General features: G+C 42.8%; 1 protein-coding gene across 4 annotated transcripts in view; it reads left to right on the forward strand.

The window, feature by feature from the left end:
• Positions 1-13035, forward strand: part of LOC121279055 (collagen alpha-1(XVIII) chain-like) — a 539532-nt gene that overhangs the window by 501835 nt on the left and 24662 nt on the right. For 3 of the 4 annotated variants that reach the window (XM_041189891.1, XM_041189890.1, XM_041189888.1), the window contains 2 exons: positions 596-708; positions 3583-5444. In XM_041189891.1, coding sequence (XP_041045825.1) covers positions 596-708; positions 3583-3802 — 333 coding nt within the window. In that variant the 3' untranslated portion in view covers positions 3803-5444. Of the gene's footprint in view, positions 1-595; positions 709-3582; positions 5445-13035 lie in introns of those variants that run through there. The other variant, XM_041189889.1, reaches the window with a different exon arrangement.

A 13035-nucleotide genomic window follows, 5' to 3' on the forward strand; every position in this document is an offset into this window, starting at 1 on the left:
CATCAGAATAATTTGAGATAAATGAAGACACTTCATATCCAAATTTACTATAAGTGGAGATTTCAGCATTCTATATAATAAGTAGGATAAAACCTAGAAGCTAGGAGTTCACAATTTACCCTTCAGCCTTTTCATGCTTCAGTTACACTTAAATACCTAGAAGCATGTTAGCTCCAGTTACAGAAAACATGCAAATGCTTTCAAAGCGTTCCAGGGACTGGTGAAATGTGATGGTGTTTTGTGACATATTTGACTGTTGGCCCATATATTCCTGAATATTTGACCATAATCTTATTAAATGGCACAACTGAATTGAAGGTTCAGATGGCCGACTCCTGCTCCAATCTCTTATGTGCTGCTCACTGCTTCCATCTTGCATCGCTCAATAATCTTACTTGCGAGTTTTGCTGTTAACTTCAGATACCCTAGTTGTGCCAGTCAATATCTAATCAAGCTGTATAAGACCCCAGACAGTAAATGAAACCCCAGCTTATGCCTGTCAGTGGAAATGACTCTGATTGAAACACCTGTTCTGCTTATTACTGGGAATAGAATTTTATTAAAATATTAACTCCTGTTTTTTTTTGCCTGACAGGGGGAAGTGCTTTTTGACAGTTGGGAGTCCATATTTAAGAGCCATGCTACTTTCAACACAAACGTTCCTATTTATTCGTTTGATGGTAGAAACATCATGAAAGATACTTCCTGGTAAAACTCTGCTCATAACTCTCCAGAAAAATTCTGCAAATATGACAGAAAGGATTTGCAATTATATAGCACTGTTCACAACTTCAGGTCACATCAATGTGCAGTCCAGCCAATTAGGTACCTTTAAAACACAGAAGCACAGAACACTTAGAACAAGAATGAAGCCATTTGGTCCATCATTTCTGTGGTGATTGAAAAAGCCATCCAGCCTAATCCCATTTTCCAGCTCTTGCTCTGTGACCCTAGAGGTTATTACACTTCAAGTACATATCCAAGTACTTCTAAAAAGCAATGATGGTTTCTGCCTCAACCAGACTCTTCCAACAGAGCATTCTGGACTGCCACCACTCTCAATTCACCTCTAATCTTTTGCCAATCACTTTAAATTTATGCCTTCTGATGATTGACTTTTTCCCATGGTAAATAGATCCTTCCTATCCCCTATCTAGGCCCCTCATAATTTTACCTAAATTAAATCTTTCCTCAGCTGCCTCTGTTCCAAAAACAGCCTCAGCCTATCCAATTTTTCCTCTTCGTTAAAATCCTCCATTTCTCACAACATCCTCCTCTGTACCTTCTCTAGGGCAATCATATCCTTCCTGTGATGCAGTGGCCAGAACTGCTGTAGTCTAACTAGTGTTTTATACAGATCTAGCATAACCTCCCTGTTCTTATATTCTATTCCTCAGTCAATAAAGAAACTACCCCGTATGCCTTTTTAACCACTTTTTCTATCTATCCTGGTACCTTCAAGAGTCCAAGGACATACTCCTCAAGGTATTTCTGTTCCTCTACACCTCTCAGAATGCTACCATCTATTGCATATTCCTTTGCTGTATTTTCCCTCCCCAAATGCATTACTTCACACATCCCCAGATTGAACTCCATTTGCCACTTTTCTGTCTGCTTGACCAATCCATTCATACCTTCCTGCAATTATAGATTTCTTCCACACTATCAACCACACAAATGATTTTGTTAAATCTGCAAACTTCTTAATCATGCCTTCTATATTTAATTCCAGATCATTGATAATATGCCACAAAAAACAAGGGGCCTAGTACTAATCCCAGCAAAACCCCACTGAAAACAACAATCCTGCCACATGAACACTACTCTTACCACTGACCAATTTTGGATCCATCCTTCCACTTGCCCTTGGGACTCATAAGCCTTACTTTTCTGACCAGTGTCCCATATGGGACCTTATCAAAAGCTTTGCTAAAATCCATGTACATTAAACATGCTTCCTTCATCAGCCTTCCTTGTTACCTTCTCAAAAAAATTCAGTTAAGTTAATCAGACACAACCTTTGCTTTCCAAATTCATGCTCACAATCCTTGATTAATTTGTGCCTTTTACATGTTGGTTAATACTCTCCCTCAGAAAATTATCAAATCATTTGCCACCTCTCAGATTAGGCTGACTGGCCTGTAATTACTCAGTCTATCCCAGCCTCCCTTTTTAGACAATGGCACAATGTTAGCAGCCCTCCAGAACTGTGCCTGTAGCCAGAGATGATTGGAAAAAGATGGTCAGACCCTGCACAATTTTCTTCCTTGCTTCTCTTAGCAGCCTGGGATACATGGCATCTGAGCCTTGTGATTTATCCGCTTTCAAGGATGCTAAACCCCTTCATGTTTCCTTTCTCACTATATTTACCACATTCAGTATTTCACACTCCTCCTTAGCTACAATATCTGCATTGTCCCTCTCTTTTGCAAAGAAAGACATAAAGTATTCGTTAAGAATCATGTCCATGTCTTCTGCCTCTGCACACAAGTTACATATTTTGATTTCTAATCAGTCCCACTTTCCTTAGTATCATTTTGCTCTTTATGGATTTATCTTTGCATTCCCCTTTTGTTTCTCAATAGTTTTCATGCTCCCTCTTTGCTTGCCTAATTTTCTTTTTAATTTCACTTCTGCATTTTCTACACTCCTCTAGGCTTTCTGCAGTATTTAGCTCTATGTCTGACATAAGCATCCCTTTTTTTTTTACCTTACCCTATTCTGTATTCTCTTTGATATCAGAGGGGGGAGGGGGTGGCAGTGTCTAGATTTGGGACTCCTACCCTTTTTCCTTCTGGAAACATATTTGTTCCTAATCCTGTCTGCCTCTTTCGTTGACTGCCTCCCATGTTCTGACACTGATTTACCTTCAAGTAGCTGTTTTCAATCTGCTTTTGTGACATCACGTCTCAACTTAGTAAAATTGGCCTTTCCCCAATTTAAGATGTTTAGTCTTAGTCTCCCTTTGTCATTTTCCATAACTGCACTAAATCTACTTGCTTTTCTTAAAGTGTAGGTACCATTTCATGGCTTTAGGGTGAAAAAGGAAAGGTTTAGGGGGAACTTCTTCACTCAGAGAGTGGTGAGAGTGTGGAATGAGCTGCCACCTGACGTGGTAAATGTGGGCTCACTCTTAAGTTTTAAGAATAAATTGGATAGATACATGGATGGGAGAGGTCTGGAGGGTTATGGACTGGGGGCAGCTCAGTGGGATTAGTGGAATAATATTTCGGCACAGACTAGAAGGGCCAAATGGCCTGTTTTCTGTGCTGTAGTGTTCTATGGTTCTATTCTACTGTGTAGGAAATGCAGTAACCAATTTGTGTGCAGCATGTTCCCAGATACAGCAGTGCAATAAATGGTCATTTGATCTGTTTTCAGTGCTGTTGGTTAAGGGGTAAATATTGGGCTGGACTCCACCAACCCCCAACCCCCACTTTTTAAAAAAAATAGTTCCATGCAATCTTTTATATGGACCCAAGAGAGCAGACAAGCCCTCGGTTTAATGCCTCATGTTCGTGTTATGCATCACATCCACCCCATGAACTAAAATTCTGCTGCAATTCTATTTTTAATTTCAAGGCCACACAAAATAATCTGGCACGGGTCCAATGAAAAGGGAGGCCGAGTGACGACAAACTACTGTGGAGCATGGCGGACAACAGACATGACCCTCACCGGCAATGCATCACCACTTACAAGGGGAAGGCTCCTGGATCAGCACTCGTATAACTGCGCAAATAACTTTATTGTTCTTTGCATTGAGAACAGCTACTTCCATGACCACAGGAGGAGAAAATAACAACTTGCGACTGCACATGAAAGGTTTGGAATTATATCGCGTCTACAATCTCATCATAAAACCAGTAAAGGGTGGCATACTGTTAGATTCTATAAATATGTTAACGTGGGGACAATGTAAATATTGCTTTCTGACGGGATTGTCAATTTGCAGAAAGTTAGCAGAAATGGAAGCCAAAGATGACATACCTCAAAAATCTGCATGGACTGTTTTTTTAAAAAAATCAAACTGTATTTGTTCTAAAGAACTGCTCTCGTGCAGCTCCTCCATCATGTTTGTTGATATTTTGGTGCTAGTGAAAAATAAATTTAAGCGAGACTGCTGTTAAGATGACCGTATTTATAAGCGCAATTGATTCAACTTGGCCATGTTACAAAACAAAGCCAAGTTGGAATGATAGGGTAAAGTGTCCATTTGCATCCACCCACTGCCGAGCCTTGCCCCACCTGCGGTGTCTATTAGGTAATTAAGATTTTCCACCCATTAGGAATGCACTGCAATGACTTTTCACTGGGAATGCTCGTCTCTGAATCCAACCTCTGTAATGAAGGATACTTTTACTTCTTCCAAACACTGCGAGGAATGGAACTTTTTTTTGTGAAATTTGTCGTCACTATTTGTAAAAAAAAATGCAGTGCTCAAGTTTTTTTTAACATAATGTACAATGTAAATCCATGCATCCTTACTACTAAACCCTGCATAATGGTATGGTATTAAAGTATCTTAATGCGCAATTAACAGTGCTGTTTTTCCTTAACTGGGACCTTTTTAACATCTTTCTTGAATGTTTCTGAGAGCTGTATTATTCAACAGTAACAACCTTGTATTTATTGCTTCTGTCCATCAATACTGCCAAGATGTGAGCAGGCAGTGGAGGGCCTCGCCTGCGGGTAGCAAGTCACTGGCAATTTTTCTAGCCTGGTCTTCTGACTTGTAGAAGGGCTTTCCCGCTAGTAGCCCACCTTTACAAAAGTCGGCCCTTCCATTTGTTTAATGGTTTTTGATACAACACTGTTCTGCTGCAGATCAGCAGATTTAAACATTCTCCTATTTTTTATAAAACGATTGTAATATGCTATTAGTAACAATTTCACAGCAAATTCATGTTTAAAAAGTACAAACTTTAGAGATGGCAGCTTTTCAGCATAATCATTTCCACTGCAGATTTAATCAATTCACACTGAAGATTCATTCCATTTACAGTGCAGATTTAGTCCATATACAGTTCAGATTTAGTCCATTTACACTGAAGATTTAGTCCATTTACACAGAAGCTTTAGTCCATTTACACAGAAGCTTTAGTCCATTTACAGTACAGAATTAGCCCATTAAAGTGAGCATTAGTCAATTAACAATGTACACTTGGTCCATGGATAGTATAGATTAGGCCATTTGCAATACAGATTTAGTCCATTTGCAGTCCAAGTTTAATTAATTTACAATACAGAATTAGTTAATTTACACTCTACATTTAGTCCATGTAGATTGATTTAGCCCATTCAATGGAATTCAACTACCAGATCAGTAAAATAATGTTTGCATAAATCAGCAACTTTTTAATATATGAACCAAATGTCTGAATCAGATTGTATCAAAATGAAGGATGTTTCACACGCTAAATAAACTTAATACATTTTTTGTATGTTTCTTTCCGGTCTCATTTTTGAAATATGAGTTTGACATATGATGGGACACTGGAAAGTAGGGAAGGAGTTTTCTGTGCTGGCATATGTAATTGGTTTATATCAACCAGGTATTTTCTTAATAGTTCAGCATTAATGCTTTCAATGAACTGCCATATTTCTGTTTTGAATCCAGTTGCAACAGCCCATATCAGCACAGAATATCATAATGCAAGACATTTGCAGAGCTGATTCTATTTACTTTAGTTTTGTAACAAACTAAACAAGTTACTGACCCTGGCACTTGGTCTTTCCAGCTCAGCTGCTGTCAGTTGGATGGTGTCGGTGCCAATATCAGAGTAGTTCAGAACTTTCCATGTTGGTAAATGGCTGTCCCACTGAGGAAGGAGGAGCAGACCTGAAACACTGGTTGCCCACTCAGGGACGTTGAAGATGGCACTTGGCCAGCGTTAACTATTAGGTCACCCAGATGTGGCTAATTAGAAATCTAGATGTGGCTTTTACATGGTCCAATATCTGATTAGTAAATAGAAATTAATAATAGACTCATCGTTAGGCATATGAACTCAGTAGAAATAGCCAAAAAATGGTATTTCCCACCCTCCCTCCACCCCACCCCACCACCACCACCCATCCCCCCCACCCCAACACCACCCATCCCCCCCACCCCACCACCACCCATTCCCCCACAACCATCCATCCCCCCACCCCAACACCACCCATCCCGCACACCCCACCACCACCCATTCCCCCACAACCACCCATCCCCCTACCCCACACCCCACCACCACCCATTCCCCCCCACCCCAACACCACCCATCCCGCACACCCCACCACCACCCATTCCCCCACAACCACCCATCCCCCCACCCCACACCCCACCACCACCCATCCCCCCCACCCCAACACCACCCATCCTGCACACCCCACCACCACCCATTCCCCCACAACCATCCATCACCCCACCCTACACACCACCCATCCCCCCCACTCCACAACCACCCCACCACCATCCATCCCCCCCACCCCACACACCACCACCATCCATCCCCCCCACCCCACACACCACCACCATCCATCCTCCCCACCCCACACACCACCACCACCACAACCCGTCCCCCCCACCCCACACACCACCCGTCCACATTCCCCCCACCCCACACACCACCACCACCCATCCTCCCCACCCCACACACCACCACCACCCGTCCCCCCCACCCCACACACCACCCATCCACATCCCCCCCACCCCACACACCACCACCATCACCCATCCCCCCCACCCCCACCCCATCCCATCCCGAACACCACAAGGCTGTTGATGCCGGGTGAAATGAAATTCCCAAGACTGAGATAGATAGATTTTTGATTGGTAAAGGCATCAAGGGATCTGGTGCTAAGAAGGGTAAATAGAGTTGGGATGCAGATTCACCATGACCTGAATGAATGGCAGAATAGGTTTGAGGGGCTCAGTGGGCCCATCCTGTTCCCCTATTCCTATTACAGCCTGGGTGGAAATGAGTGTGACAACAGTGTTATCCAATATAGTTCTGTACTCACTAGCCACTTTTTACTTATTGGGGTCCCAGGTGTGACTAATTGTATTTTAATTAGTAAATTGCAATACTCATTTGCACATCATACACATGTGAACTTTAATCTTTTTGTGGGTTTTTGTTAAAACAGCAAGATGAAAAAGAATGTTAGTGTTTTCTGATCATTGTATTTTAATTCCTCAGGTTACTGAATGATGGTACATGTTTGTTAAGTACATATACTCACATGAAGTACATTTACCTATATTGTGTGAGTGTATGTAAGGTATTTTCTACTAAAATTAATGCACTTGGCTAAAATGGTGTCACTGCAGCCAAACCTGTGATTAGTTAGCAATTTCTATTGGATGGCACTGTCCTTGAAGAGCCCTCTCAGATAAGGGAGCAATACTGTTATACCTGGACTTGGATATTATACCAGATTAAAACTTGTAATGGGGGAAAGTAGTGCTTGGCATGGGTGAGGAAAGCAAGATCCTTGGAATCAGCTTTAGTAATGGAGGCAATGCTCCTCATGATCTCAGAATATGAGTTCCATGAAAAATGATTGAGCCTGGATGGTTCATCCAAGATGAGATCTCCTGTATGTGAGGAGACAGCTTGGCAGCTGCAAGACAAAATATGTATGTAGGCAAAACCATCATGGATTAAATTTAGTACAGACAGATGGAAAAAACTACATCCAGGAAAGAACATCAAGGATATCACATTGACTTTGTACATCGTGAAGCTGAGAGATTTGGGTATTAATCAACTCAATGTTCAACAGTCTAGAAATTCAATTATGATCTTTGGGCAGGTGGGGGTTGGGATGGTTGTTACATAGAACATTCCAGAATAATGAGGTCTTCATATTGGGTCTCAGCCTTCTTTACAGTGAAGCTGGCACAATGCAAAGAGGAAACCAAAATCAGACCACTAGTGTCAGTGTCCCTTAGGTAAACAAATTCAGGAGTCATGGGAACACCAATCTACATTCAATGTGAAGTTGGGAGGAGCACTTTTACTCCTAGGTTCCCCTTTCAAGTAAGCAAATTTAAAACAAAACCTTTTTGGTAGCAGCTATTCCAGGCTCTGGTTTTACCAGGTGCATCTGGTATTGGCACCGATTACCTCCGGGCAAACCACTTTTGCAAATGGATGGGGGTGCAGCCTCGATCAGGCTTTCAGCCCCTTAATTGCATTTGCAAAAGACCTAAACCTTGTTTCAGGCTTGGGTCCCAGCTGCCTATTTCTTGTAGAAATACAGCAAGCTTTGCATTCTTGGCTCAGAATGAGTGAAAGCTTCCTAGTCGCCATTTTGGGGGGTTAGTAGGCAGCATGCATAGCCAAATTTATAGACCAACATGTATTTTCACTGTCGAGTGGCAGCCAAGAGGCCATGGCTCAATGACTCTTGCCTCTGAGATAGAAAGTTATGGCTTCAAGGCCCAATCTAGAGAAATCAAGCACATAATCCAAGCTGACAATCCAGTATACTATTGAGGGAGTTCTGCACTATGGAGCCACCTTTCAGGAGAGATATGTTAAACCAAGCCCAGTCTGCCTTCGTAGGGTAGATCAAAAAGATCATACTATTTGTATCCTTCAACTAAACAAGAAAGACTTCCTATGCTACAACAGCGAGTGCTTTTCAAAAGTACTCCATTGGCAGGGAAGTTCTCTGACACATCCTGAGGTCCTGAATGGAGCTGTATAAGCTCTTAGCCTTTCTTCTCCTGTGCAGCATGTAATTCTCTATAAAATCTTTGCCTTCAATAGGTGCCATTGAGCCAGGACTAGGAGGGGCAAGTAGCAAATTCACAGAATTTTTACAACGCAGAAGGAGGCTATTCGGCCCATCATGTCTGAACCTGCTCTCTAAATGAGCATCATGACTTAGTGCTATCCTCCTGCTTTTTCCCCATACCCTTGCACATTGTTTCCAGTCAAATAATCATCTATTGCCCTCTTGAATACTGCGATTGAACCTGCCTCCACCACACTTCCACACAATGCATTCCAGACCCACTGTGTGAAAAAGTTTTTTCTCACATTGCATTTGTTTCTTTTTGCAAATCTCTTTAAATCTGTGCCCTCTCGTTCTCAATCTCTTAAAGAGTGGTAACAGTTTCTCCCTATCCACTCTGTCCAGCCCCCTCATGATTTTGAACACTTCTATCAAATATCCTCCTAGCCTTCTCCTCTCCAAGGAGAACAGCCCCAACCTCTCCAGTCTGAAGTTTCTCCAATCCCTGGAACCATTCTTGCAAACCTCTTCTGCATTCTCTCCAATGCGATCACATCCTTCAAATAATATGGCGCCCAGACTGTATACAATATTCCAACTGAGGTCTAATGAGTGTCTTATATAAGCTCAACATAACCTCCTTGCTCTTGTACTCTATACCCCTATCAATAAAGCCTAGAATACTGTATGCTTTATTAACTGCTCTCTCCACCTGTCCTGCCATCTTTAATGACTTATGCACATATACACCCAGGTCTCTCTGCTCTTACACACCCTTAAGAATTGTAGCCCTTATTTTATATTATCTCTCCAAGTTCTCCCTAACAAAATGAATCACCTCATACTTCTCCACATTGAACGTCATCTGCCACCTAACTGCCCACTCACCAATTTGTCTATATTCTATTGAAGTTCTATGCTGTCCCCGCAGTTTAAAATGCTTCCAAGTTTTGTATCAACCGCAAACTTTGAAATTGTCCCCTACACACCAAGATCAAGATCATTAACATATATAAGGAAAAGCAAGGGTCCCAATACAGACCCCTGAGGAACTCCACTACAAACCTTCCTCCAGCCTGAAAAGCATTCATTGACCGTTAACCACTGTTTCCTATTATTCAGCCAATCTTGTATCCATGTTGATACTGTCCCTTTTATTCCAAGAAGTCTAACTTTTCTCACAAGTCTGTTGTGTGGCAATTTATCAAATTCCTTTTGAAACTCCATGTACACCACATCAACAGCATTACCCTCATCAACCCTCTCTGCTACCTCTTCAAGAAACACCAGCAAGTTAGTTAAACACAATTTTCCCTTAAGAAATCTATGCTGGTTCTTCATAATCATCCCACATTTTTCCATGTGATTACTAATTCTATCCTGAATAATTGTTTCTGGAATCTTCCCCACACTGAAGTTAAACTGACTGGTCTGTAATTGCTGGGCTTATCTTTACAAACCTTTTTTTGAACAAGGGCGTAATGTTTGCAATTCTCCAGTCCCCTGGCACTTGCTCTGAGTCTAGGGAGGATTGAAAGATTATGGCCAGTGCCCTTGCAATTACCATCTTACTTCCTTCAGTATCCTTTGATGCATCTCATCCGGTCCTGGTGCCTTGTCAACTTTAAGTACTGACGGTTTATCCAATAGCTCCTCCTTACCAACTTTGAATCCTTCTAGTGACAGAGTTTCCTCCTCTGTCACCATGGCCTGGGTAGCGTCTGCTTCCTTGGTAAAGACAGATGTAAAGTGTTCATTTCACACCTCAGCCATGTCCCGTGCCTCCATGTGTAAATCTCCTTTTTGATCCCTAATTGGCCCTACTCCTCCTTTCACCACCCTTTTACTATTTATGTTCTGATAGAAGACTTTGGGATTCCCTTTATATTGGCTGCCAGTTTCTTCTCATGATCCATCTTTGCTTCTCTAATATGCTTTTTCACCTCCCTTGTGAACCTCCTATATGCCACTTGGTTCTTCATATTTTCTACCAGACACCTGTCATAAGCACACTTTTTCTTCATGATCTTAATTCATACCTCCTTTATCATCCAGGAATTTGTTTGCCCTACCTTTCCCTTTTGAGGGAACATACCTTGACTGTGCCCAAACCATTTCTTCTTTGAAGGTAGCCCATTGTTCAGCTACAGGTTTGTTTTCCTGACAACCTTTGGTTCCAGTCCAACCAGTCCAGCTCCCTCTTGCCCCATTGAATTCAGCTCTCCCCCAGTTAATTATTCTTACTCTGAATTGCACATTGTCCTTTTCTACCATCATCCTAAATCTTATGATACAATGATCATTGTCTTCTAAGTGTTCCCCCACTGACACTTGATCTACTTGGCTCACCTCATTTCCAAGAACCAGGTCCAACAGTACACCCTTTCTTGTTGGATTAGACATAAACTGCTGCAGAAAATTCTCCTGAACACAATCTAGGAACTCTTGCCCCTCTCCATCCTTTACACTACCACTGTCCCAGTCTACATTTGGGTAATTAAAGTCTCCCATTATAACTACTCTATAATGTTTGCCTCCCTCTGTAAATGCTCAGTCCCAGCTCTGTTCAGGTGCAACCCATCCGGCTTGTACAGATGCCATCTCCCCTAGAGCCAGTCCCAGTGTCCAAGGAATCTAAAGCCCTCCCTCCTGCACCATCTTTCCAGCCTCGCATTCATCTGCCTAATTCTGCTATTTCTGTACTCAATCACACATGGTACTGGGAGTAATCCAGAGATTACTACATTTGAGGACCTGCTTGCTAATTCTCGACCTAGCCCCCAAAATTCTGATTGCAGGACCACACCCCCCTTCCTACCAAAGTCATTGGTACCCATGTGGACCACGGCCTCTGGCTGATCAACCTTCCCCAGAAGAATGTCCTGCAGCCACTCGGTGACATCCTTGACCCTGGCAACAGGGAGGCAATCCTGGAGTCATGACGAAGGCTGCAGGAAAGCCTGCCTGTTCCCCTAACTAATGAACCCCCTATCAATATTGCTCTTCCGCTCTTCTTACTGCCCTCCTGTACAGCTGAGCCGCTCATGGTGGCACAAACATGGCTCTGACCGCACTCCTGAGGGACCAACACCCTCAGTGTCCAAAGTGGAAAACCGAAAACAAAATGAAAACCCCTTACCTGCTGTGAGGAGCTCATTGCAGAGATAATAGCCTGGCAACTGGGCCTGCGGAGCACTGAATTTTTTGGAGATGCTGCTTGTATAATGACAATTACAAGTTAGTTTCAACCATTGTTCTTGGATAAGGGAAAGTTTCACAATTTATCCAAGGTATTTGAAACAGTTAACTTGTTTCCCAGGAAGAAGCCGGCCCTGTCAAGTGGAGGTGAAATAAAAAACAAAAACAGAATTACCTGGAAAAACTCAGCAGGTCTGGCAGCAGAGAAGAAAAGTGTTGATGTTTCGAGTCCTCATGACCCTTCAACAGAACTGAGTGAATCTTAGGAAAGGGTGAAATATAAGCTGGTTTAAGGTTGGTGGGGGGGGGGGGGCGAGAAGTGGGGGGGGTGGTTGGTGTGTTGCAGGGACAAGCAAACAGTGATAGGAACAGATAATCAAAAGATGTCACAGACAAAAGAACACAGAGGTGTTGAAGTTGGTGATATTATCTAATCGAATGTGCTAATTAAGAATGGATGGCAGGGCACTCAAGGTACAGCTCTAGTGGGGGTGGGGTGGAAAGACTAACGGCATAAAAGATATAGATTTAAAAATAATGGAAATAGGTGAGAAAAGACAAATTTATATAAATTATTGGAAAAAACAAAAGGAAGGGGGAAGAAAGAGAACGGGGGTGGGGATGGAGGAGGGAGGTCAAGATCTGAAGTGTTGAATTCAATATTCAGTCCGGAAGGCTGTAAAGTTCCTAGTCGGAAGATGAAGTGTTGTTCCTCCAGTTTGCGTTGGGCTTCACTGGAACAATGCAGCAAGCCCAGGACAGACATGTGGGCAAGAGAGCAGGGTGGAGTGTTAAAATGGCAAGCGACAGGGAGGTTTGGGTCTTTCTTGCGGACAGACCGCAGGTGTTCTGCAAAGCGGTCGCCCAGTTTACGTTTGGTCTCTCCAATGTAGAGGAGACCGCATTGGGAGCAACGAATGCAGTAGACTAAGTTAGGAGAAATGCAAGTGAAATGCTGCTTCACTTGAAAGGAGTGTTTGGGCCCTTGGGTGGTGAGGAGAGAGGAAGTGAAGGGGCAGGTGTTGTATCTTTTGCGTGCCATGGGGAGGTGCCATAGGTGGGGGTTGAGGAGTAGGGGGTGATGGAGGAGTGGACCAGGGTGTCCCG

Source organism: Carcharodon carcharias, chromosome 6 (assembly GCF_017639515.1).
Source record: "Carcharodon carcharias isolate sCarCar2 chromosome 6, sCarCar2.pri, whole genome shotgun sequence".
Taxonomy (NCBI): Eukaryota; Metazoa; Chordata; class Chondrichthyes; order Lamniformes; family Lamnidae; genus Carcharodon; species Carcharodon carcharias.